At 38.6% G+C, this 26653-nt stretch overlaps 2 protein-coding genes across 3 annotated transcripts in view; one reads left to right on the plus strand and one right to left on the minus strand.

Moving 5' to 3' along the window:
- The first annotated feature begins 14772 nt into the window (after positions 1-14772).
- On the plus strand, positions 14773-20217 carry SERPINA10 (serpin family A member 10). The gene is made up of 4 exons (XM_026849736.1): positions 14773-15505; positions 17016-17289; positions 18011-18158; positions 20014-20217. Exons 1-4 carry the CDS (start codon positions 14797-14799, stop codon positions 20203-20205), a joined length of 1323 nt encoding a protein of 440 aa, XP_026705537.1. The 5' UTR covers positions 14773-14796; the 3' UTR covers positions 20206-20217.
- Positions 20218-23040: 2823 nt separating this feature from the next.
- PPP4R4 (protein phosphatase 4 regulatory subunit 4) overlaps positions 23041-26653 on the minus strand; it is a 72294-nt gene continuing 68681 nt past the window's right edge. For both annotated transcript variants that reach the window (XM_026849755.1, XM_026849754.1), the window contains one exon: positions 23041-24198. In XM_026849755.1, coding sequence (XP_026705556.1) covers positions 24174-24198 — 25 coding nt within the window. In that variant the 3' untranslated portion in view covers positions 23041-24173. The remainder of the gene's footprint in view (positions 24199-26653) is intronic.

A 26653-nucleotide genomic window follows, 5' to 3' on the forward strand; every position in this document is an offset into this window, starting at 1 on the left:
TATACTGATACTCTGTTATTCAGTCACTAGATATTTAGCAACTTGACCAAAAGCACTTTTTTTTTTTTTTTTCCCCCCTGGATACCCATAAGAAATAATATTTCATCATTATTTATTCTGTCTTATCTTCACTAACTGAGCCAGTCGGCTACAGATTAGTGGAAGGCATCAGCATACCTCCTCACTGACAGCAGCTCACCCAGAGAAGGTAAAAATCACAGCTAAAAACTCTATTAGGTTGCTTTCTTCATGGTCACATGGAAAAACTATTTAAAAACAGGTCCCCCTAGCTGTAAATAACTGCGACTGTCTTTGATAGCTACACAGAAGTTGCTGTGACAAAACCCTTGTGTGCTCTTTCACGTGTGTCAGAATCACCACTCCCAGAGCACCCAGCCTCTAATCAGAACTGATGTTGAAACATACAGTTTTGTTGGCGCTGGGGCATTGATGACAGCCAGCATTTTTAAGGACAGCTTGTGGCAGGCCAGGTGTGAATCTGGTTGTGAGGGTTACTGGTTGCAGGAGATCAGCATGAGATTCTGGTAGTGTTTGTGATCACTCTCCAGGCAATCTGAATATATGAATTTTAAGTACTTGTGTTACAGCTTGATCTAGTTCTATCCATTATTTTATATCCCTGGGTTTGCTATGTTTTTTAACACAGAGAAGCTATTTGCCTGCTAAACGATGCAGCTAAGAGATTACCAGACTACCTAGTGTGTTGAAATAGCTGGCTTCAAAACAAGGGAGATAACTGTTTAACTAATGTAATGCATTTGGCCACGGGTAAAAATGTAGCATGACTTAATATTTGTATAACATCCAAAACTTTAACAAAAGCTTTAGCAATATATACTAGAGGGATTTATTTTTCATATATTCTCAAAATATATCCTGAGTTCCTCATACAGTAGTGGGGAAGAGATACACTTGCAATGAGCTCAGCTGGTTATGCTGGGCAGTGAGGGTGATGCCATCCCATGTAGCTCACCAGCATCAGTCAGGGGAGACTGGCTGACTCGGCAGTCTTCCCAAGCAGGCAGATCTCGTATGAATTTTTCCTCATGAAGTCGTCTTCCTCTGGTCACAGGAGAAAAACTTTCTAATCATTCCAGATTACAGTGAAATACAAATGCAAAATTTAAGAAAAAAAGGGTGTGTTTAATCTGGCAGCTGCAGCAAAGCTCAGCCTCCCTTTTTAGTATGGGAGGTTAGCTTGGTCTGCTTCTGCCCATGGCCACTGGGACTGGCAGTGCTGGGTGACAAGCCTGGCTACATGCAAGGTCACTTGGGTTGAGAAACCAGGGGTATCCCTATGATGAGGGCTGAGGATAAACAGGAGCTCAGGTGGAAGGAGCCATGGGGTTGTGGCTCCCAGCCTCACTGCCAAGCAGAGGGGCACTGGCCATGATGCAGGATCCCCAGTGCCATGCCCCATGCCCCTGGCGGTGCTGTCCTTCCCCGGGTAGCACAGATGGGGATGGCAGGGGAAAGGAGAGACTTCCATGAAGCTGGAAGTCTTAAGTCAGGAGTATAAGTGTGTTTGTTGCCACATTCGGAGGCGCGATCTCCCCTGCAGAAGAAATACCAACCTTCAAATGTTTCTTTTAACCTGATATGAGCGAACCCCATATTTTTTGGATATGACAACTGGATTCACAATATCACTTCAGAATCAAACCCTTCAAGACAGCCAGCACATTTTATTTCAGCTTAGTTCTGCCTGCCATGTATAACATATTGTAACCAATGCAGGTTACATTTACCAACACATGGCATATCTCAGTGTCTGGTTGAGCACTTCAAGAAGAGGTGAGTCTCACACCCCATGCAGATGAGGAAGAGACCAAGCCCATGGAAAAAAGAAGCACAAAATCTGGACATTTTTGAGATTACTGGGAGACTCTGGTGACAGCACTTTGTAAAAGAGGTTTCTCCCTAGCTCAAATGCATTACTATTGAGATTACAGAAGGAACGGTGGGTTTTGGGACTCTGCTCCTTCCCGCCTGCTCCCCACCACCGCAGTGTTGGTGCTGCTTGACATGCCAGCAGGGTCCCCTGGATGGAGTGTGCTCCACCAAAGCATGCTTTCTTCTCAGCTCTCTTCCCCAGATCTGCTCTCAGGTTGACTTCAATTTGCCACCATTTCTGAGCAAACCCTGGCTAATAAAGGGACACAACCTGGGTCTGTCCAGCTCTGCACCAGTTCGCTTCAGGTCCTGGCATTTAGCAATGTTCAGTGTCATTGTATTTCCTTCCTACAGATGCTTTCACACACAAATGCACATACACTCATCTTGTATGTTTTGGTGTTGCGAAAGTGTTAGGTGCTGTTATTATAATAAAATCAAATTACTCTATAGAAGATTGTGGCTAAGACGCTCTCAATGCACAGTGGCAATTCTATGAGAAAATGCTTTGCTAGCTGATATCTTTGTTTTTCCAGTCTTTCAGGGTAAATTTAAGATAACCCTCATGTTTGCATTGCAGCAAGCATGCTGACTTTGCACACTCCTTCTACCCTCATGCCCTATTGCTTGATTTTAAACTAGGAGATAAAACTCTGCACAAGGCTCCATTGCACAGCTTATTTTTCTTTTCAGCAGAACTGAAAAAGAGAAGTATTTACATTTCAGGACCAAATCTCCAGCCTGCCTTCAGCTTTTGCTTTTGCAATCTCATCTGTTAGAGCTTGTTTGCTTGAAGGCTTTCAGTGTCATGCTGCAGACCGTCCTCTAACACCTGCAATCTATCACATCGACTTAAACTAGATGTGCTGTTACCAACATAAACTGCAGCATGTGCATAATTAATTACTAAATTGGTTCTTGCCTGACCAAGGACAGTTAAACCCACAGCCTGCTCAGTGAAGTAATACAGTTATGTCATTATACAACTGCTTCATACGGAGACTGTTTATGCCACTTCCCCTGAGCTGCACAGGCTGTACTGCTATAGGCACAGCTGTAACAGTGTAATTGCTTCTACGTGGGTCTCTCACTGGCTCAGCTCTCAGTAAGAACTCAAAACCCATCACTCCATGGCTGGTCCAGGCGTGCCTAGGGCAAGAGATGCACTGTAAATCGGGTAAGTGTGTGAGTCTCACAGACACAGGGTGAGCAGTCCATCTACTCCTGTGGTGCCAGCTAGCAGTGGAAGCTGTGAGTTTTGCAAGGCTTCACATGTTGAATTTTGTTCAAAAAGGCAGAAACAACTGCACTGATTTCCAAAAATTATATTTGATGAATAATTCGACCTTCACATTAAAATTGTATGTGCACAAGAACAAGCTTCTGCTATGATCTAAAGGATTAGTTTAAAGCAATATAGTTCTAGAATGAAAATGGCCTGTACAGAAACTTTTGTTCTGGTATAAGACATCCTTTTAGATTTGTCACCTGGCTAAGAGTTTAAGCTCAACCAAAAAGTTACTCTTATGCTGGAATGAAAGTCCACACAAGGTAGTAACATTTTCCCATCAGAGTTTCACTGCATTATTTCCTCATGTGGACAGCCCTATGTCAGTTAAATTTTACTGATACAATGATAAAACATATCCACACTGAAAAGACTGTTAATTTTTCTCTATTATTTTAATGATCTGTATCTTGTAGGTTTCTTTATTCAGACCAAAATCACCAGTTCTCTATTTTTCCTGTCCTCTTCAGCGCTTCCAATGTGTCTGCTAGCAGACATCCCTCTTCTGTAGCTCATCTCATTACACGTTACCTGAGAAGAACAATTGGATCTGGTACAATAGCAGGAGTCTGAGCATCTGAGCACATTGTCACATATGGTCCACACCACTCATGTACAAGTCTAAGAAGTTGAGACCTGATGTCTGGAGCATGTCAGCAGCAGACATTTGCACAGACAGTCCAACCTGTATGGAGCACAGACAAGGTGGATTATCACTGGGGCTGACCTACCACAACTATCAGAGTAGGTCCAATTCTTACTATAGAAAGGGACTGCGGTCCAAGTGTCAAAGCTCAGATCTTCCAATGCCTATTACGGATATGATATATGTGGCTAAGCTATAAGATAACTAGGGTCAAGCTGAAGACAGGAGTTTCAGTGGCAAGTGGTATCACATGAGTTTTGGTGGCAAGACTAAAGTCTGCTCTCAAACGCTCTCTTGATAGAGTCCTCGATTTCATGATATTACTGCACTGGTGTTCACAAGAGCACTTGTTTTCCTGTTGGTCAGAGAGAACAAAGTCTTGTTAAATATAGCCACTCAATAAAATGTAGTTGAAATATCATATTCACCCTACATTTATCTTATACTAAATAGAAATGTTGGCTGACAAGAAGTCTGACCACAGGACTAGATGTCCTTTAGAAGGACAATGACTGCAACTTGAAGACATCACTGCTCACTGAAGAAGAATGGGTGGTGAATTGTAATTTAAACCTCCTGTCAATGCAAATGCTTCCATGCTCATTACAATGCCAAAAAGAAAAATGAATATCCCTATCAAAGGCAAATTATAGGATGCAGAAATCTCATATTCATTCTATAATCAGCTGCTGACCAAGGTTACTATCATTCAGTATGGAGTCACTTCAGTGGGATGCAAAAAATGTTTCATTATAGAGGAAGCAAAATAGGTACTTTCAATCAAAAATGACTAAGAAGAAACAACTGAAGATGCTAGATGAGGCTTTCTGGGAGGTAAGAAGAATGTCTTCAATGTGTTCAGTGTCTGATTCTGATCTGGCCACAGACCCAGGAAGTGTCTGAAGACTGCTCCCACGCTGGAGACAGCGCTCTTGAAAGGAATATATAATACAGTGTATTACAGGCTTTTAAATACTTCAGTTTGGCACAAAATCCGACTGTAGGAGACCGGGAATCTTTCCAAGAAAAGGCATATAGAGCAGTGCTGATAATGTGCTTATGGCTGTGGCACAGAAAAGCAAGTCTAACCTACAGCTGAATCTTCACAGAGGCCCTGATGGTGAAGGTGCTTTAAGCTGGCCCGTGGTCCACATCCTGTGGGAACACAATTTTCTAAAGCAAGTGAGTCAGTGTCCAAAGAGACTGCACTGCCATCACCAACCACGTGGCAAAATGCTGTCCCGAGCTAAGGAGCAGACCTCGAATGACCAGTTACGCTTCATGGATTGATGAAATCTTGGCCAGGTTTTGAGTGTCTCCAAGGACAGTTACTATTCCTGAGCTATGTTCAATAAAGTCTCAGCTTCCTGCTACCTTGACTGTCTTCCTTTTCTTCTTCCTTCCTTCCAGCTGTTCTATTACTCTCTAGGTGTTGATACTTACATAAAAACTGCTCAGCATGAACATATCCTGCTACTCTTTGTTATCCAGCAAGTGAATATTAAGGTTTCATTTACCTCCAACACACTGATGGGCCTAACTTATAAGCATAAAAATAAATATCCAAAAGCAAACCTATGCACTTTGTTCTGTATATATCAATAGTTATCTGGTCTACAGATTCAGTGCAACCTGGTTTCCATAGCTGCTCTGGTATGGATTCTCTGATGTCTAGCAAAGACAAGCTCATCAGCTTCTCCCACAGTGCAGGCTGTAAAGTGTCTCTGTCCTAGATCAGGTCATTCAGCTTCATTAAACTTGTATGAATTTGATATGTTTCAGACCTTTACCATTTTGTCAGATTGGATGCAAAAAGAGAATACTTTTGAAATATAGAAATGGAATGGAGAGAAGGAGAGAGAGTGAGAATGAGACAGAGAAAGTATAACCTGAATTTCCTTAAAAAAAACCCCAAAACCCAAACTGAAAATTCAGAGTCACAGTTACAAAGTTGAATGGAACTTTAGCCAGAAAATATCCAGAACTGAGAAAAGCAATCAAATACTGTAATGGTCTAAAGGAAACCTGTCAGAAGAACTAGCAACTTTTTACCTGGTTCCCATCAGAAGTGAAGAGATTCACGCATTTTCTCCATTTCCCAAATACTTTTTTAATATAAATGTTGTTCTCACTAGCAATGTATGTGCATCCTTAAAAAGTTCCATTTCAAAGATGAGTAAGGTTGCTAAGTGACATTAGCACTTAAATCAAGGAAATGAATAATTAACACTTCACATCTGGCACTGCCCACATATTAAATGCAATATTCTTATGAAACAGAAAGAAAACCATATTTGAGTCCTCACACAGCTCATAGACAGGGGTTGCTGTCCATGTAACTATTCCACTGTCTAAATATTTTTACTTATGGGAAAGAAAAAATGGAAATATTACTTACAAATTTTCAACTGATAGTGGATTTTTAGTATAATATGTCTGCTTCTTGAAAATATATATGATCAAGTGACAGACATAAGTATTTAGTGTCTCTGGCCTTACATTTGAGACTGATCATTATGGATATCTCTTGCATGTAGCAGCATGTAATTTATTATCCTTTTAACTCAAACTCACAAGAATTATGTTGTTGCCATATGACAGCTTCATATGGTATTTGAAGAAAATGTTCATGTGTTCTTAAAAATCTGTTTATCTGCCCTTGCTTTTCCACTTTAGTTTTATTGTTTTCAGCTAAACTCAGATATTGTCTTTGAATCTCTCAAGAAGGGACTGGGCTCAAGACCAGCATGTATCAATCAACAGAAGCACATGGATACTGGCTTGTCCATGGAAGACCAGGTAAAGTGCTGAAGCAGTTTAAATAAGGATACCAAGTCCTGTACGAAAACTATCTCCTGGAATCCCCCCACATGCAGCCTACAGGAAGCCAACACTCAAGCCATGAAAACTAGTACCAGACCTGTAGCAGGTTACTGTATTGATATCACTTCTTAAAAGGTAAAAACCAAACAAACAAAAAACCCAACCCCACAATGCAGAGCCTTTTGCCAGCCATTCTGAGCAATGTGGATAACACTAACTTGCATCCATTTGGTAGTTAGTAAATGTCAGCACATTTCAGAAATGCAGGAGAACATCTTTTGCTTGTCTTTTACAGAGGGCAAAGTGCAGAGACTTCTTCATGACATCACGTAATTGCTTCAGGCCAGACAGTCAAAGACTGAAAGTCACAGGAACCCAACTTGATTATCACAGCAATAAGGAGATGCATACACCGAGCATGTAAACATGGAATTTGGACAAAGAATTGTGGGAAAATATATTCCAGTTTCAGGTGATCAGAAGTCACTGATGTGTATTTTCTGCCACTTTGAAGATGCAGTAAGAGTTTTTCCCTTTAGACATACCAATCTCTTAGACACTTTATAATTTCAGCCTTCAAAGTCGATTTTTTTTCCAGTAATTTAAATTAGAAATGCACCTGCATTTTACATCTAGTGGAGAAACTTTGAGATGCCTCCCAGGAGAACAGACATATCTCCCGATGCCATTTTTATAAGTTTGTGTCTCCTGCCTGCTTACGTCCTGACTCATACAAAACTTAGTAAGGCACAGAGAAGAGCAGATGTCCAAACACATAAAATTTTCCTTCTTCCCATCAGAGAAATAAAGGTTCTGATGACACCTGCTGGCTCCATGGGGACTAGGCAAACACCAAACACCCTTTGAAGCTCTTGAGTTCTTGTATGTAAAAACACAGGCCAAATAAATTATTGAAAATGAAAATATTCCTTTGCTGTGAGTCAGAGAATCAGGAAAGAAGGCTGGGGGTGACTTTCGAATATCATTTACTCCATCCCCTGGAATAAAGCAGGATTCATGCTACTCATGGGTCATTGTTTTACCTGTTACTGAAAACTGATAGTACTTCTCTGGACACACTATTACAGTGTGTCATAGTTTTTTTCATTTCCTATAAAAGTTTCCATAGTAAGAAGTCCTATTAACAGACAATTATAATTTTGTGTGTTCAAGGACAATTAGACAGTGCTTGACTGTGAGGCTGAAAATATAAAGGAGATACTTCAGCCCTGTGTTATAAAGTACTACAGCTTTACTGCTTTAGTCATCTCATACAGTGAAGTACCCATCCCACCTCAGGTGAGACACAGGAATACATATGTTCCAAAGATGCTTTCACTACAGGAATCCTCTCATATGAACAATTGCATAGGCCTAGTTCTCTACGAAAAGGGACGCCCTTATAAAAAGTGTAGGTGTGGAGCCATCAGGGTGTTTGCATCCAGATGATTTGTTATAATGTGCACTCTTTGAGTGGGAGAAGCAGCAGCCACCTTGATGAATCATCTCGTTGACAAACTATGTTCAATAGAATGTATGAAGAGCTGTTTTATAACTGTTAGAGCATGTTAGTTTATGTGTTATGAGTAATTTCACAGTGAGACTTCAGAAGAAATATAGATCCTTGAAAATCTCTGTATCTCCTGCACTATGGGTACACTGGTATTTTGTTCAGTCTAAGAAATGTGGAAGAGGTTAGATCACATTCAGCCCAAATATTTTCTTACGTTACCTTAATTCACAGAATCACAGAATCATCTGGGTTGGAAAGGACCTTGAAGATCACCCAGTCCAACCATTAACCTAGCACTGACAGTCCCCAACTACACCATATCCCTAAGTGCTATGTTGACCCAACTCTTAAACACTTCCAGGGAGGTGTTCTCATCAAACTCATCAATTCTTCTCATCAGACTCCATCCTAGATAGTATTACTGACTGATCTCAACTAGCTCCTTCAAGACAGGTGTAAATATCCTGTGTCTGCCCTTGATAAACCAAATGGGTAGCCACTACCTGGGGGCAAAAATTCATAGAGCCTGGAGTGAAATGTATCTATTTGGCTACTACCTTGTTTGATCAAGGCAAGAAACTCAGTTTCAAAAAATTTCTTACTGGGAACCTGGTACAGATACACTTAATTAAATCATTAGATTCCTTCCTGGAACCTGATCTCTTGGTACTGCAATCCTGACCATCATATCTTACAGATCACTTTGAAGCTCAGCTATGGTCAAGTTACAAATATTGCTAAAAAGGGGCAAGGTATGTGAAATGGTCATTACCCAATCAAGGACTATTGCTGTACCAAGGAGCTTGTAATTGGAAGGAACCATAGTTAGCACAGGGAACCTAGGCCCAAAACAAACCAAAAATTAAGATGACTGGTTGCTCCATGGTCACTGAAGTTTTCCTAAACCAAACTGGGGAAAATAAGTAAAAGGAAAAGCAGCCACTGAAGCAGAGGTGTTGCCAGCCCCCACAAGAACTGCAAAAGGATGAAAGAGGCTTATAACAGAAATCATTTGAATGTTTGAAACTAGCAGCTGAGCCTGCCTCTACAGTATCTAACCCCAGGTACTCAAGAGTCACGGGACTTTAGACAAATAGATTGCTGGGAACCTGGGCTACATAATCACTGTCAAGTCTTGCAGAGTTGCATATGCTTCCAAAAACACTTGTCTATTAGATGGTCTTTAGGTCAAGTGCTGACTTATCAGTTGCCTATTGCCCAGCCTCAGCCCTGTGCTGGCACAAGCTCCCAGCACGGCCACAACTGGGCAGCAACACACATGTATTGCCCTTGCTTGTTCTGGTCTCAGGGCAGTTTTGTCTTAAACTGCAGAAAAGTGTAATTTTGCCAGCGTGACACACCAGCAATTCTCTCCCATTAAATCACTCTGTGAATATGTATAGTTTGGCAGAGTGTTACCCATATGCTGTGTGGTCTTTTACTGCTCAGAAAGCTCTGTTGAATCCAAGGGCTGACTGACAATATAAATAGTAGTTGGTGGGAGGAATACGTTACTCCCAATAGCGTGTGGAGGATACTCCCAGCAAGGTGTTACCCAGCACGAAAAACTATCAAGGGCTTTGTGAGTAACTGGAGAGGAGGACAATCTCCTCAGATCTCTGTACGCAGCTAATACATCTCATAGCAACCTCCTTTTTCTTCCAGATAAAATAGGATTGATGTGGTTTGTGTGGTCCAGAAAAGGTTTAACTGAGATTCAAAGATTCTAAGATTTATTCAAGCCCTTCTTTTCTCGACCATCTATAAACAAGATTTCATCTTTTGAATATTAAATATCACTATTGTTGCATCAACTCAGGCACAGCTTCCAGTGGTGACCATGTTTGTCAGGGGCCTGGGGAGAGGGCAGAGGCTTAGTTGCTACTGTCATTGCAACTAACGTTGCTAATTTTGCTGAGCACATAAACTGGGTATGGTTTTGTGTACACTAGATTATCCTCGTATTGTCTTTTTGGGTCACAAGCACAGTACCACAGTCTCTAGAAGATGAAGATTCAGAAGCACATCACAGAAATGCAGCTTTGTTTAACCATATCAGATGTACATTTTTTCCATGTAATGAGAAGACATTTGAATTTCAAATCCAACCGAACTAACCACAAATAGACTAGGAAGTAGAAAAGACTGTTCAGTATGGACAGAGAACGAATTCTGGAGTCACTGGGGCACTCACAGTCAAGCTTTGTATGTTTAGGGAATAGACTGCATGATGTTAGGGCAGGGCCTTCACTCTGCCTTATGTTGCTGTGTTCTTTAGAGAATGCCTATACTTGGGGCCTATTATGACTGAGATTGTTTCTAAACCAAGAATATTTAAAAATATTTTAAGCCAAGGAAGAATTTAAGTACCTAGAGCCTGTGAACCTTCACGACCCCTCTGTTGAACTTCTTAAGAGCATAAAACCCAGAAGTGCCCTCCAGTAAGGTGTCTTTGCAACATGGATATAAACCTGGTCAGACCATGAAGGGGTTACATTCAGGTCTTAAGCACTTCCTAAGCAAATCTTGCACTTTGTAAGCAAACACTGTTGTCACTTTTATAGAAGTAGTACTCATCAGCAACAAACAAAAGTCCTGGATGCCCAAGTCCTTTACGGGCTTTCTAAAGTTTCATCCTTTTCTCTGATAATGCTTCCACTTAGACTGCATATAATAATTTTTTTTTTCAGTTAAGTTGAAAAATAGAGACTAGTCCCCTTATCTCAAGTTTTAAGGCCAAATTCTTTTTCTTTTACAATTCAAATCAGAATGGAATGTTCTGTTTCTTTTGGGAGTATTTTAAAAAGTAATTTAGGAGAATGAGGGGAAGATAGGGAGTTCCATGTTTATATTTTATTTGAAATTAGTCCAATGACTAAAATATTGAAGACTCTAGATCATCTCCACACTATAGAAATTGCTGAGTAAACTATCTGTCTTAAAGAATGTGCCTTGCCCAACTAATAATGTTCAAGACCCAAAACTGGCCTGTCAAATCTGTACAAGCCAGACCAAATGAAGATTTAAAAAGTTTATTCTTACTTCCCATAGTTCTGTACATTTACAGGAATATCAGCTCCCCCCGTTTTTGTCTTTTATAGGAGAAACATCACTCAGTGTTTATCAGTCAGTTCATTTTGGCATACTGATATGTTACTGAATAGCTGGCATGCACTTGAAACAGGGAGTTGAGCCTTGGTCTCTGCTCTAAAAGGAACAGCCAAATGGCAGGGCGAGGGCGCTGTACAAATGCTCTGTAGGAGCTCCCTCCCTTGTGCTCCCCCCTGACTTGGTGAATAGTGACCGATTCTTTTACAGAAGGGGATATTTTAAGCAGGATTAGACACTGCTTCCACCACTGAGTAGCTCGGAGCCTGCCTGTAAAATATTCTCATGGGCAACTGGACGTGTGGGGCCAAATCCTGCTGGGGTGCTGAAGGGCTGGATGCAAAGAGTTTACTGTTCTCTTGTTTCTCATGAAAGATATAACTTATTTACTGGAATATAACCCTCCCTCATTATGCCATTTATGGGAAACACAAGATGCAGTGTTTATAAAGCAGTTAATTTATAACAGACAGATTGTCACTCTTCAGAAGAGCAAATATTTGTTGAAAAACTTCTAAATGGGACAGACATCTTCATCTCATTTTTAAAGGTAGATGATTGAGAAAAGTAACAGAGGAGCTACCTAATAGGTAAGACAAGATTTATATAAAGTATTTAGATTGTAAAGAGAAGGACTATCTTTTATATCTATACCTACACATAATTTGATATATTTATCACCTATTCCCTAGACATGATGTTTTAAGTGGTTCTAGATCTTAATCAGCATTTCAATATAGTTTTCTCTTGTTCTAATGCTTTCAGAAGAAAAATGCATTTGAGTAACAAACTTCTTTGATATCTGAGACTACTAGAAACCAATAATTCATAAAATGGAAAGAATGTTAACTTTGCTCTAACACTTAAATGTTTATTAATGAACTGTCTAGTCTATGCATAAAGTGAGTTCTTTAAAATTAGCAATAAGCTTCACTCAGGTCTAAAAATATCACTTTATTGTTTCCAGAACTGTTTTTCCTAATCCTAGACGACATGCTTTATTTCTAATTCTTACTGAAGTTGAATAATAAAACTGCTGTAATGTCAACTTTAAATTTTTGCAATCTCAAATTGCAGTGAATGCTTAGTGCAGTTGTGAGGTTCTTATTCCTGTGATGTTTGTAACACCCATATCAGTAGCATTTGTTTATGCCTGAGGATGCAAGACTCTTTTCTTGAGTGTTGAATGGTCTGGGATGTGCCTGTGTAAACAGGGGCTTCTGCGTTTGTCCTGTCCTTTCAGTCTGAAACATATTTGTGTTAGGAGGGCAGAGCCCCCTGGAAAGCAGCTCACCGCTTTCCCCATTCGCTCCCTTCACATCTCCCAGGGGGATCAGATGGCCTGCATGATCCAAGTACTGTCCCAGACCTCTCAAAGAGAGAGGCAAGAGTGACGTCTGCCAGACGCAGCACTGCCAGATATTGCACAAGAACTGCACTATCCCCAGAAAAGATGGGGAAGAGCTGGTGCTCTGCAATGTCCAGTGAACAGTTAGGCCTGATACTCTTTTAGAGGGACTGTTGCTGCTGCAGAAAGCCCTTTCTCTGTGACTAAATATGATCAGAACCAAAATTTTCCAATCCCTGCTCTTTGCTAGGGCTGACTGCAATGTCCAAGGAAACCTCTTTGAAGTAGGGATGACTCTCAGGGAAAGGACCTCCTTCTTTGCTGCCAGGGTAGGCATAGCATTGTGGCAGAAACAGTACCTCAGAAGTGGGTCACTACAGAAGGAGCAGAAATGCCTAGCAGTTACTGGCATAGCTCTTAACAGCGCTGCTTGCAGTCTGTCAGGGCAGAGTAAGTATCCCAACACCATCTGGCCAGCAAGGCAGCAGCTGAAGTCAGGTCATCCCCTTCTCTATTTCATTCCTGCAGAATCCAGACACTGTGAATCTCATTGGGAAAAAAAAAATAGCAAGAGCTAATGGGAAAGAAAAATATTCATAATCACAGTACACTGTATATTTTACGCTGTTCCCTGGCCGCCATGCACTCAAGAAGAGGCATAACGTTCAAGGCTTTCACTGCTTCCCGATTAAGTCATTACAGCCCATCTGTGTTGCACCAAGTACAGAACGTGACCTACTATCTCAAAAGAAAATAGCACACCACCTGACTGCCAAAAGCACCCTGTGACTTGGCACCCAAATGTCTCAGTACTCACATCAAAATACCTTTTCAGGACTAACTCCCACAGCCTGATTCAGACAACTGTGAAATTCAGCTGAACTCTAAATAAATGGCAATCAAATAAAGCCAGCTTTCCTGTATGCCAAATCACAAATTATACAATGACTGTAATTTGTTGTTACAGATCCTTAAATTAAAAGGAGTAGTTAATAGTTGCCATGTGTTTTCTAGATTGTTGAATCACTTGCTACTTTAAAGATGGGGCCACATACTCCATCTTTTCATGTCATTTATCCACTTGCATGCACTGCTATACAACAGGATTCTGTGCAGGCGGGCTGGTCTTGAACATCATGTTTCATTTACAACGGGAAAACGCATCTCCAAAGATAACGGCCATTCAAAATTTTTCCATAAGGTGCAATTCAACACTGCTGTATGGGAGAGAAATTCATATATTGCTTCAATGGAAAGATGAATGACAAGCATATTTGCATTTTATGCTTAAAAAAAGTGTGTTTGCATGTACAAATTTACACAAGCAATGTCCGATGCTAAAGTCTGTCTGAGTCCTTCTGTAAAATGTGTTCAGTTCTCTACAAAGAATTTGTTGGACAGATGAGAGACCCTGTATTTTCTTTGCTTAGAAATCACAAGTTGTGAAAAATACTGTATTTTTAAGCACAGAACAACTGTTTCATCCCTGTGCCATTTGACACTGGAAAATGGTATTTTCAGGGAGGAGATGGCACTGACAAACCTGCTTCAGTGTTTGCTGGATGATGAACTATAAAAGAACAGGGAATCCTATGGCATGTGATCAGGAAAATTATCTGAATGGAGTAATATACACCCTGTAGCAGAAGGATGGAAACTGAAATGATGAAAGACAAGCATGTTATTTCCACCACATGCTGCCTAGAATTCTTGTGCTTATAGATGACATCTATTTCACAGGAGCAAAAGCTGTGACATAGATCCAACAAGCCAATTTTTCATCTTTGAGCTGCACATTGTGCTTGAAATTTGGCTTTCATTTTGTAAAGAATTACAAGTTAGCAAGGGAAAAATCAGATAAATACTTCTGACGTAAACCACCAATACCAGAAGATAATGGTATTTCTTCCAGATTCACTTAGTGATGTTGAAAACTGTCCTCTTTCACTTATCTAAATTTGATCCTTCAGATAGGAACCAGATCTCAGGTTTACAGTATATACACTGAAGACACAGAAAGACCTCCTTCTACTTCTATGACCTTTTGCAGTGTGAACAGAACAACAAACTAAAAAGTCATTGTGTTTACTTTTTTTTTTTTCCCCTTTTTCCATTTTCTTTCCTAGAAAAAAAAAGATCTCATACTGGATGTCAACATGAAAACAGGAATTTACCTACTTCTCTTAAGTGAAATATGTGTTGAAAGCATAGAGGCTAGCATCAAACCTAAAATTCCAAAGAAGGAAAAAAAGAGTAATTTGTTGGAGAGAAATAAAAATGTCAGTATTTCTGAAGAGTGGCAACATCATAAAAATATCTCTAAGCCTTTTGAAGACCGAGGTCTTGAAGAGTTCTCTCTTTACAACTTCACTGAAAAGACTGCGAATTTTGGATTTAACCTCTACAGAAAAATTGCAATGACACATGATAACAATGTAATCATCTCCCCCCTTTCTGTATCAGCTCTCATGACTGCATATATGCTGGCAGCCAAAGGGGAAACACACAGACAAATAGTAAAAAGTCTAAACCTCCATGCTCTGAAGGACAGAGTGGATCGCCATCATTTACCAGCTTTGTTTAAACAACTGAAAGATAACATGACAATGAATGAAGAACTTCTCCTTGTGCAAGGTACTCTTTCTTTTATCCAAAAGGACTTCAGACTCAAGGAGTCTTTCCTCAATTTATCTAAGCAGTACTTTGATATGGAATTCCTGAGAGTGGACTTTCAAAACTTTACACAGGCAAAATTTGTCATAAATCACAACATTAACAAAAGGACGAAAGGAAAAATCCCAAAGCTTTTTGAAGAGCTTGACCGCCATAATAAACTGCTACTTGTGGACTACGTTCTCTTTAAAGGTAACAGCTGTTTTTATTTTGCAAAATTATTATTTATTAGAAGAATTGGGACTCTAACTTCAACTACATTGGGGGAAGTTTAAATTAATTCAGATGTCCTGTTTTCTCTACATGTCTATCCAGATTTACTTTCTTCTATTAGGTTTATATAATAGGAAATTATTTTTCACAGTAAGGAACCACAGTTCTTCTACACTTTCTTCCATACAACAGTCTCAAAGAGAACAAAAAGCCCTGCATCAAATTATTTCAATCCACCTCTGAATAATCCCTCTTTACAAATAAAATTATGTTTAATTTTCATTCATCAATTAAAATGAAGAAGCCTTAATCATGATAGTCTTTCCAATGATGGATACTGGGCATAAAATCATTTACTGATTTTACATAGCACACAAAATCATGAAAACAAAAATAATTTCACTATTTCAGTCAAGAATCTTTTTCCCCAGAGGAACCAAAGTGCCCCGTTATATTATTACCTTACAGGGTAAGGGAAAGAAATATCTGTGATGGGCAGAGACTGTTCTGTGGAGAGGTCCTCTACTGCCAAATATCTTACACTTCTGTACTCACTTCTGACTTAGAAGATAGATTCGGGACTCCAAACAGAGGTCCTGGGAATGACAGGGAGCTGTAGCCAACCCTTTACTCTGAAACAGCCATGAGAAGCCAGAGACAGCTGGTCAGATAAAAAGCAAAGACAGAGAGCTAGGCTGACAACGGGGACGAGAGGAATGCTATACAGAGAAGCCACAGCCACAGCCACTACTCCAGTCCACTGCACTCAGCAGATGCCATCCATGGAAACCCCACTGAAATAAATGCACACCTGAGAACAAAGAAAACTACCCCTCAGCCATACAGGCTCCCTATGGACTGAGCTTATTCTTTCGCATTTGCAAAAGTGCAGTTTGACCAATGCCATTATTTCCCTGGCAGAATATCAGAGATCAAGAGATAAATGGCTGTGGCTACGTTTGAAAGAAATGCTAGAGATTAGAATCATTAGTATAGAAGAGGTCACATTCCAGTGCATGTTAGAAGTCAGTGCGCTGCTGAATACCCATGCAAAAGACTGTATAATTAATTTAAAACCAGGATGTTGAACAGCTAGTAGAGAATTTTAGAGAAGCTGACATGTTCATGAAAGATGGATGCTCATGGCATTCAATAAGCAAAAAGGATATCAGTTCTGAACTCGACTGGCAATTAATCAACCTTAGAAAAATATTTCCCTTCTTTCCCTGCAAATGAAGGAGTTTACTTTGTGAATTGCTTCCTTTTCCTGCTGTAAAAAAATTAAAAGCACATACACTAAATATACTGTAATTGTAATCCACTTAACTGACATCCACTTCAACTAGATACAGAAAATACTTTTATACTTTTTTATAATAACTTATAAAACTTTTATGACTTTAATACTTTTTAAATGCTTTTTTAAAGGTTTCTGAACATTTTTCTGAAGTCTAAATGCTCATCATTACTTAATTTTTTCTTTCCTCAGGCAAGTGGGTCTATCCATTTAACTCCAAATTCACAGAAATGGAGACTTTCCACATAAACAAATACAGAAGTGTACAGGTACCCATGATGTTCAAGTCAGATAAAGTTAATTCAACTTTTGATGAGAACTTAAGATGCACTGTGATAAAGCTACCCTACAAAGGGAAAGCTCACATGCTTATTGTCATCCCAGAAAAGGAGGGAGATTACATTTCACTTGAAGATCATTTGACTACAGAGCTTGTGGAATCCTGGCTTGGAAACATGAAAACCAGGTATTGCTTTCACAACCATTGGTCTTAATGTCTTTTATGTCTACTGTAGAAAAGCAACAAAGCACAACGAAGATTAGCTGGTCTTCCTAACTCTTTTCACATGCTGGCATCCCTGTGGCATTAAGTACCTACAGAGCATATGTCCTTTAATGGCTACCCACAGCCCAAGAGGCATGTGAAAGCCTCTACTCTGAGGTGACAAGTCTGTGGCTCATCTCAGTAAGAAATGTCTGTCTCACTGAGGGGACAGTCAATCTAGACTTTTCAAATTCTTCTTTAGGCCTTTTTTCTCCTTCAATTTAGCACTGCCAGGCAAAGTGTCTAGATATACAGTATTTTTACTAAACCTTTCCTACCTGTAGAAACCCAGAGTAATGGATAAATTTGAATATGAAAATGCAACCCCAAATTATTCCTGTTAAAATATAATTCCTGAAGTGATAATTCTTTTCACTGGTCAATAAATTAGTGTATCACCCTGGTATCAGGGCACTGTAAGTGCTGGTGGAAGTATTTCATACACAGAAGAAAATGATTTCTAGCATCTTTGGCAGTCAAAAGGTCAGAGATGATATGATGCAAACCTAAATTCCAACAGTGACTCTTTAGGTTTCGCCCCTTGTTTTTTTCTCTGTAAAGCTTAATTCCTGAGTAGCATGCATTTTAGCAGTCAAATGATATACTATATTGTCCAAGTTTGCATTGAACTTTTTTCTTCCAGAGAAGTGGATATTTCATTTCCAAAGTTCAAACTAGAGCAAAAATACAAAATGAAGAAATTGCTTCATGCTCTTGGAATTAAAAATCTCTTTACAAGTACAGCAAATCTTAGTCATCTCACAGATCAAGGATATGTAGCAGTTTCACAGGTAAGCCTTCTATTTGTTATTTAGATGATAATAGCATATAAATGGTCTAGCCAAGAGACTACGTCATATACAATTAGAGGGACACAAATAGGAAAGGACCTTATCTGCCAAGTATACGCAATCTGCACACCTTAATCAGTATGGGTCCCACTTCAAGTATGAGGTGTGTAGAAAAAAGGGGTGGTTACATTTCATATATGCTCAACACCTCCAAAGCTAACCCATCACAGGAGGAAAGCTCTGCCTCAAGAAGAGTATGGTTGGTAGGGAAGGAGTACAATTAAACAAAAACTGTGAACAAGAAAGTCATCGTAAATGACAGTCAAATGGCAAAAGCCAAGAAAGGAAGGAAAACCAAAGAGGGAACCTGTCATACACAGTTCAGAGACAGGTATTCTTCTTACAAATAAAGAACTTTAGAAAGTTCAAATAATAAAATCTCAAAAAGGTAACAGGGAGAAAGAAAAGTTGAAGCACTCCTGCCTTTCCTTCTACATACCTTGGCAGAGAAAAAAACAGAATCTCACAGCAAAGCATCTGCACAACACAGCTGTATTTCAACCCATAGGGATGCCCCACTTCATACACTGAAACTTTTCAAGATCACTGAAAAAGGCAAAGGCAAGGCTACACGTCACAAGTCTCCCTACACCAAATCATTACAGCAGCCTTTCTGATTTGCCAAAACTGTTAACAGGCAGTATGATAAGGACTTCTATACAAGTTGCAAAAACTCTAAGCCCTGAACTACAGTTTTCCAATATTGTGCCGGTGTAACAAAATAACCTTTCTGGGAAAACATAACATAAATATTTAAAGGATAAAATTGCAGTGCTTTCCAGTTTGGTATAAACTGTTCAACTTTTGGGAAGTACAATGGTAAACTGCAGCACCTTCTTTTCTTCCTCTTGATCATATAACTATTCCTTCCATGCTGATTCTCAGCAGTTAACTCTGTTGTGTTATCATGAAAAAAAAATCACACTTGAATTGTAGCTGCTAACTGATATTAGAAGGAATATGTGCATCAGTTATAAAGTGCCAGAGAAGCATCCTGTCCTTGTGAATCATGACAGCCAGATTCATTATTTAAGAATATTTAGCAAAGAGCTCAACACCACTGAAGTCCTTCAGCTGTCTTAACATAACTCATTCCTAGAATTAGGAGTTTAGAAGTCTGGAATGCACTAGCTGACCAGGCAGTTCACCAATACAGACCCACATACAGGGGAAGTACTGAGAGGTACATGCAGGCTGAAGGAACAAAAAGAGAAAAGAATCGGATCCTGCCAAGCTGAGATTTCAGTGGGAAGGGAAAGTCCTCAGATCAACCTAGGATTATCTTATTGCTGTACGTCTTTGCTCTGTGCTACCAAATGTACAAATTAGAAATATATAGGAAAAAAGTCAAGGTTGGTGCATTTGCCTAAGCTCTCACAAAATCAGCTGTGAATGACATATCCAGCCAGTCAGTGGTGTGACTGATGAAAACACACCTCCCACTTTTGATAAAGTTAGTCAAAGAGGAGCACTATACAAAAGCAATGGTTACTTCATGCTACAAGCTGCGAGAACAAAACCTCTAAGTGAGGCCCATGCTCAGTAATGTGGAAAAGAACAATGACACCTGAACTAGCACCCACATAGTAAGTATTGTGGTCAAGGTGGCTGTACTAACTCCTCTGCTGCTGAAGCAGACAGCATGTGGGTCTACCACACAGAACTAGACTGCACAGACTTACTCATTATAACCTTTAATAGAAGCCTACTTCAGCTGAATGCCTTGCTCTTTGAAAAACATTCTTCATGTCAGTATTTCTTCTGTCACATTTTTTATTGCTATACTGCATTTCAGGTTGTCCAAAAGGCAGTAATTGAAGTGGATGAAGAAGGAACTGAGGCCACAGCAGCTAGTGGGTCAGAAATAACTGCATTCACAGTGCCTCCTGTCATCAAAGTGGACAGACCATTCCTTTTTATGATTTTTGAAGACACATTTAAAACATTACTGTTCATTGGCAGGGTGGTTGATCCAACAGAAATGTGAATAAAGGTAACAGTTTCTATTTTGGTGTATGTAAGAGGCTTTATTTCTACTTTAGTAATTTACATTAGCATAAAAAGATAGTGAAATATGAAAATGTGAAAACCTGTTTTGTCTCTCCACCTAGCAATAAGTCATCCTGTTAAGATTTTAGTAATGCCTAAGTAACAAGCTAAATTCACTAAGGCACCATGTGACAAAAATGTGTCTTGTAAAAGCTACCCTGAAAATTAAAAAAAAACCCTCAGAGCTGAATTTACAAAATTCATCATTTTAGTGATAAGTCTGAATGAAACCCACAGAATCATGTGCAAAATATTCACAAAGTTCATTCCCAAACACTGCATCTTGATATTCTTGTTATCGTCACATGCAATGAGACTTAAGAGCCTACTGATCTCAATGCTAGTTGAATTTCGCCCCTTAAAAAAAACAGAAGCACGATCAAGCCCTAAAAGAGAATTTACAGGCTCCGTCTAGAGATCTTTATTTTATTACTATGGAAATTGTGCCGAATCTATCGTGAAGCCTGCATTGTCTGGAGTGTTGTTGGGATTCTAGAGGGCTTTCTGCGAGACAATGGACAAGTGAGCAATCCTGCCTGAGAACAAGACTGATAAGAGCCTCAGCCTGAGCAAGAATGCGATAAGGACGTGACCCTGAATGAGGGGGGAGAAACTTGATGAGACAAAAAACCTCCGGAAGGGGTTGGGATGGAAGAGGAAGTTACACAAGTCAGGAAGCCTGGCAAGGCTGATGTGGCACTTTTTATCCAATCATAAGAAGGTTCAAAGTGCGGGCTAAGTTAACTGTCCAACCTTGAGGACTTGTACTGCATGTTACGTGTGCGGGAGAACATTATAAAAAGGCTTTCTTAGTTGTAATAAATGGGCATTGCTTGATCACATTGGTCATATGCTTGCTCAGCTCTCCCGCAGAGTGTGAGCTCTTTCAAAGTGAATATTCAAAGTATCAAACCACCTAATTTTCTCAGGGTATATGATGTGCCTGCTTTTCAAATATTATTTCTATTAAAGACAAAATAATTCTGAAAAAATTACCTCAGTATTCTGAACCTGGAAAATCTAAATCTGTACTACTTCATAACATCAAGCTGGGCCTCTCCTAAAACAGAATTTCTGCATGTATTACCATTTAGATATCAGGGTGAACTATGTAACAGGACTCTATGCCTGAACTAAGACAGACTGGTAGGAAAAAAACATACCTCCATAAAGTGGAATAAATCTATTCACAGAGTTGACCCTAAAATCCAAAAGGTTTTCCCAAAGTGTTTTTGAAAATTATTTCCATGATCTAGATCCAATTCACTTTATTCAAGCAGAGCAGTGATTCCAACAGAACAGCAAGATCTTTAACATTCCGTAAATTTTAATTAGCAGCTGTATATAAAGTATGAAACAATGCAAAAAGCTACTTCTAACTATATAAAACTAACAGATCTAAGCATTACTCTACTTGCTCATACAGCCTCCACAAAATAGCTCCCCAACAGGGGGCAGAAGAGTTTTCAACACCATTTGGCATAGAAGCTTCAAAGCTGTCTATCAGCAAACACACATAGACAGATGCATTCACAAGAGAAGATACAAACTTTACAGGGTAAAGCTGGGAATGCATTTCTCAAAATCACTTCAATCAGATGTCTACCTGCAGCAATCCAGACAGTGACATAAGCCACTCAAAAAAAAGGATTTAGCAGGCAGACTGGTTTCTGACTAGACTATGAAGGTGCATCTAGCCTAACTCCACACTGCAGTATGAATGTACCCAGAAAGAAAGAGAATCACTCCTTCCTATCCCTGAATGATTAACAGGAGGAATGTTGCTATACAGAACCACCCAGTCATCACTATACAGATGAACCTCAGCTGTTACTCTGAATTGCAGGTAAAAACAGTGCTATGAAGGATTCAAAAGTATTGGTGCTGTCAAGAGAAGTAACCCAGAAGTAATCAGCCCCACAGAAGATTGCTGGGATGGAGGTCTGTAGTGTGAAGGACTGATGAAAGTACACACACAAGACACCAGGAGTATTGTACAAGGAAGATGTGCAGACCAAAAAATGTCTAAATAAAGCATTTAAAGATTACACAGCAGGAATTTAATACATAGTAGGGTTATTGAGTGGAGCATGTTATCATCATTAAATAAATTAATCAGTTAAAAATGACAGACAAATGACAGCCAATAAGAAACAAATGACAGACTGTATACAGAACTCATTACATGCTTATTAAGGGGAGAAATAGCTTGGATTCAAGTTTCTGAACTTACTGGTTGTTCTGCATTGCTCCAGTGAAGGCATCTGAGTTTTGAGTCCTGTTCTGCAGCTGGGTACTGCTGATCTGAGTTCGGCCCCTGGCAGAAGTCAAAGAACAGACTGAGCAGTCTCCCTCAGCCCACAGGTGAGCAGCTGTAGCTGGCACCTTAAATTAGCTGTCTCTGGGGAACAGGGAATATCTGCTTTCATGAATGAGATAAAAGCAGAACCTGGGAGGACACAGCATAGGTTATCTGTATATCTGCATCAATATTGCAAGTTAAGCATCATAATACTTGAAGGAGCTGTTAAAGAAGTCTGTGATTTACAAGATCCTTACACCAGGCTGCAGAACAAACTGAAAACTTCAGTGTTTCCACAGAATCCAAACAATATCGTGACTAAAGACAGAGAATACACCTAAATCCAACTGCAGTGTAAGAAGCTTAAGAATTCAGACAGTAAAACTGCTAAATCCAATGACACATTTTGTACACATGACAGCAAACATCTAGCATTATTACTATTTAAAATAAATACCTTCTATAGGTAAATGCTTTTATTTATTTTCATTATAAAAGATGCCCTGAGAAAATTTTTTTCAAGAACATGCATGTACAGCATTGTCCTAGGTTTTATTTCGAGTAAATCATCATTCATATTTTTACATTATAAAAAGTAACCACACACGCATATGCATTCACAGATCAGATCATCTTTATCATACACCAATAAATTTTAAAAACCACATATTTCTGATATCAATATATTTATGCTGCTTCCATTCTGAAATAGAGAAGCTGACAATAGCTTCATAGGCTCTGTCTTAAGTATTGGCATAAATAACTTTTTAAAATAGAATTGCATGTTTTCCACAGAAATTTTGATAGAAACATTAGCATTAATACAAACAAATGTAGATGACATCACTGAAGCATGATAGATTGCAATAGCAGCTGATTAAAAACTAGATTCATCATTATAAATTATTCAAGTGAAAATACAATCTGAAATACTAAAAATTAAAACAAGTATTTATACAACAAAACTTATGAAATAAAACTTTTTTTATATATCATCTGGAGACATCTGCTTTTAGATTGCTTTGAAACTTACACAGGATTTTAAGAACTTAGTACTTGTAAAAACTACCTCTAAATTCACAGCACAATGCTACTGAAGTTTTATCTTTTTTCATAGACTTAGCAATGGTTCTGGACTTTGGTCTTAAATTAGGTTTGAAAGTTCTTTAAAATGTGGGATTACTTTTTCATATTCATAACAATCCCTTGTATTTCTTGCAGAAAACATGGGTGCTAACAATTGCTAAAATTGTAAATAAGCCAATTAAGTAATGGATATGTGCATTCTAAATCTGAGAATTTGATATACAAAGGCAAAATTGAAGAAAACAAAATCCTCTCATTAGCTGCAGCAGTTAAGAGCACATAGCTGAAGTTATACTTCTTAACATTTCACTACTACATTAGAATTCTGCAACCATTACATTACTTATCGGAACATATTTTACAGCTTGGGATTTTATTTAAAAGATAGAAAGTTTTAACATTGCAAGATGCACGTCATTCACTCCAGGCATTAGACCGTCCATCTGTTGCTCCCACCTTATGAAACCAGAACGTTGCTTCCACCAGTCTCTCATTTCCTTCTTTTTCTGTCAGAAGATCTATGAGTTTGATTTTCTGTTTTTTCTTCATACAAAAGAAAAAACACATATCATGTGTTGTTGCTATATTAATAACATAATAAACTGCTATTGCATGCAACGTTAATATAACTCTTAGATGCTGGACTTTAAAAATTACTAGTTGCTCTACCGCACCCACTGAAGAAGCCAAATGGACACATTCTGAGGGCATTCTTCATAAGAAGGGTGTAGTTCTCCATGAAGTTTCCTACAGAAGGTTATGTAGAGATCCCTCTAAGTGAGATGGTTAAGGTAGTACAAACATTTTACTCACGGCTGCAAATAATGTCAGAGATCTGCAGCTTAACCCATGATAAGATGTGGAGAAAGTGGAGATGGGGAGAGGGAGAAGTTTAAGAGCTCTTTACAGTGTTATTTCTAGGTTTGCTGTTGATCATGTCATTTGGGCAATTTCTGCACTTTTAATGCCTTACTTTTTTAATCTTTAAATATACTGTTCTTCATCTTCACAGCTGTAGCTGTCAATGAACAACTGTTTGAATTGGTCAGAGATCTCCAGAACAGGGCTTAACTTTTAGAACTCTGTGGAAATATTTGCATCAATATTTTACAATAGCATTTACAAATGAAACAAGATATTGTTCTGTTTCACCTTTTTAAAATTGCTGGATACCCGCTAGCTTTGTCTTAGAAATGGCACCTAAATCACATGCCAGTCCCACTGGACCTCGAAACTCTTACCAGTTTAAACAGCAGAAGGAAAATGTGCATAGAAGCTTTAAGTAACCAAATCAAAGCATAGTAGATTAACGGTAGAATTACTTCATCTTGTGCTCAAGTTTGTAAGCAATTATATCAATGGATGAAAGACACTACTTTAAGATGCTTATGCATATAATTGTTACAACATGGTCACACATCAATGTGGATGTCTTAAAGGTCAGTTGTGGATATCTAATAAAATACTGATATCAATTTATTATTAAGAAATCAATTTCTATGCAATAGTACATCTACTGCCACTTTTTACAGGATGAAAAACCTGTATCCCTCATTCTTGAAATAGGTTTTAATTAGAAGTGAAATAAAATCAGGTACTATCTGTATGTCTATAGGCAAGTTTAAAATTTTAAACTGCTGTCTATAGAGCTAGATATTTTTATTGATGAATCTAAAAAGTTCTAGAAAACAGTTTTAACCAATTGCATATTGAAATCAGTCACATTACAGTAATGTACACTTAGGCAAACCAGCAATTATCATCCTAAAACATCCTAATCTCATAAAAATGAAAACATTTTTAAAGATAATAAAATACATAGCAAAATAATAGATCGGACTACTTGATGGAACACAGTGTTTATGAATCATGCCAATTTCTGCACTAGGATGATTCATGATCTAACTGGCAAATTTTCAACACAAAATTAGAACAGCACGTTTGCTCTGCACACGGACTTAAGTGAGGTCCTTGTGGGATGAAAACTCAACCAGTGCTCTTTGGGATTCTTTTCTATTCCATCAGGTGCTTAAAGCAGGTATTCATCTCTTTTGTGGTTCCACCATTACATCATACAGATGCATCTTTAGCATCATTCTTGCATTTCCTATTGCCTGAGTATTATTTAAGGTCTAGCAAATGACACTGAACCTAATGGTCATTTTCTTGTCACCTACTTGTAAGCACTGGATCAGGATTTACTGAGGGTTTTCTTTTTTTTTTCTTGCATCTACATTATTCTCAGAAGAGATATTTTAATTGACACACACATCTCTGAAATGGGACAAACAAAATATCTGAAGTCATGAGTATAAGTTCTCCACCAGAGTAGCTTTGGGTTTTGAAAAATTCCTAGAACAACATGAATATATAAAATCAGAAATTCTTCCTCCCTGTAGACTGCACTATATTGTCAAAAGTGAACATATGCCAACATTCAGTAGAGCAGGTTTATGGAAAACATTACACTTAAGCAATTGAAAAATATTCTGTCCAAGTACACATCATTTTGCACTAAGAATCATCAAATTATATCTGCTGGTATTTTACTTATTAAACAACACATTACTGCCCAATCCTCCATTCTTCACAAACGCACACAATTAGAAAAAGAAACATATTAGAAGTTACCTTATTTATCCTGCAGAGCCAATAAACTAAAAGCTATAACTTGTCAGAATTAAGATGGTCATTGAAATGTTTGACCAGCGCATATGTAAATTTACATGGTGATATCATCTAAATATATGCTCAGTTACTATTTTCTCACAAGTTTTCTACCTTAGTGAGTCCACAGATAGTGACGCTCATTAATGAGCATCTATTCAATTACACCTCTCATTGCATAATTTTCAAATTCTTGTCTCAGAGTAATTTCCATCAACTGCTTATGTATTTGGGTATCAATTCTTTCCATCCTTCTACTTAAGAGAATAATTTTTCCTTGAAACTGACTTTTTTTTTTTTTTTTTAATGCCTGAAGACAAAGGAACAAACT

The sequence above is a fragment of the Athene cunicularia genome (genome assembly GCF_003259725.1).
Source record: "Athene cunicularia isolate RWA chromosome 5 unlocalized genomic scaffold, athCun1 chr5_part1, whole genome shotgun sequence".
NCBI lineage: Eukaryota > Metazoa > Chordata > Aves > Strigiformes > Strigidae > Athene > Athene cunicularia.

Bases quoted from the DNA above. Each gene is read 5' to 3' on its own strand.
- SERPINA10 (XM_026849736.1), top strand. From the start codon at position 14,797: ATGAAAACAGGAATTTACCTACTTCTCTTAAGTGAAATATGTGTTGAA. The intron at 17,290-18,010 runs GTATTGCTTTCA...TTTTTCTTCCAG, and splicing joins CTTGGAAACATGAAAACCAG to AGAAGTGGATATTTCATTTC. The intron at 18,159-20,013 runs GTAAGCCTTCTA...ACTGCATTTCAG, and splicing joins GATATGTAGCAGTTTCACAG to GTTGTCCAAAAGGCAGTAAT.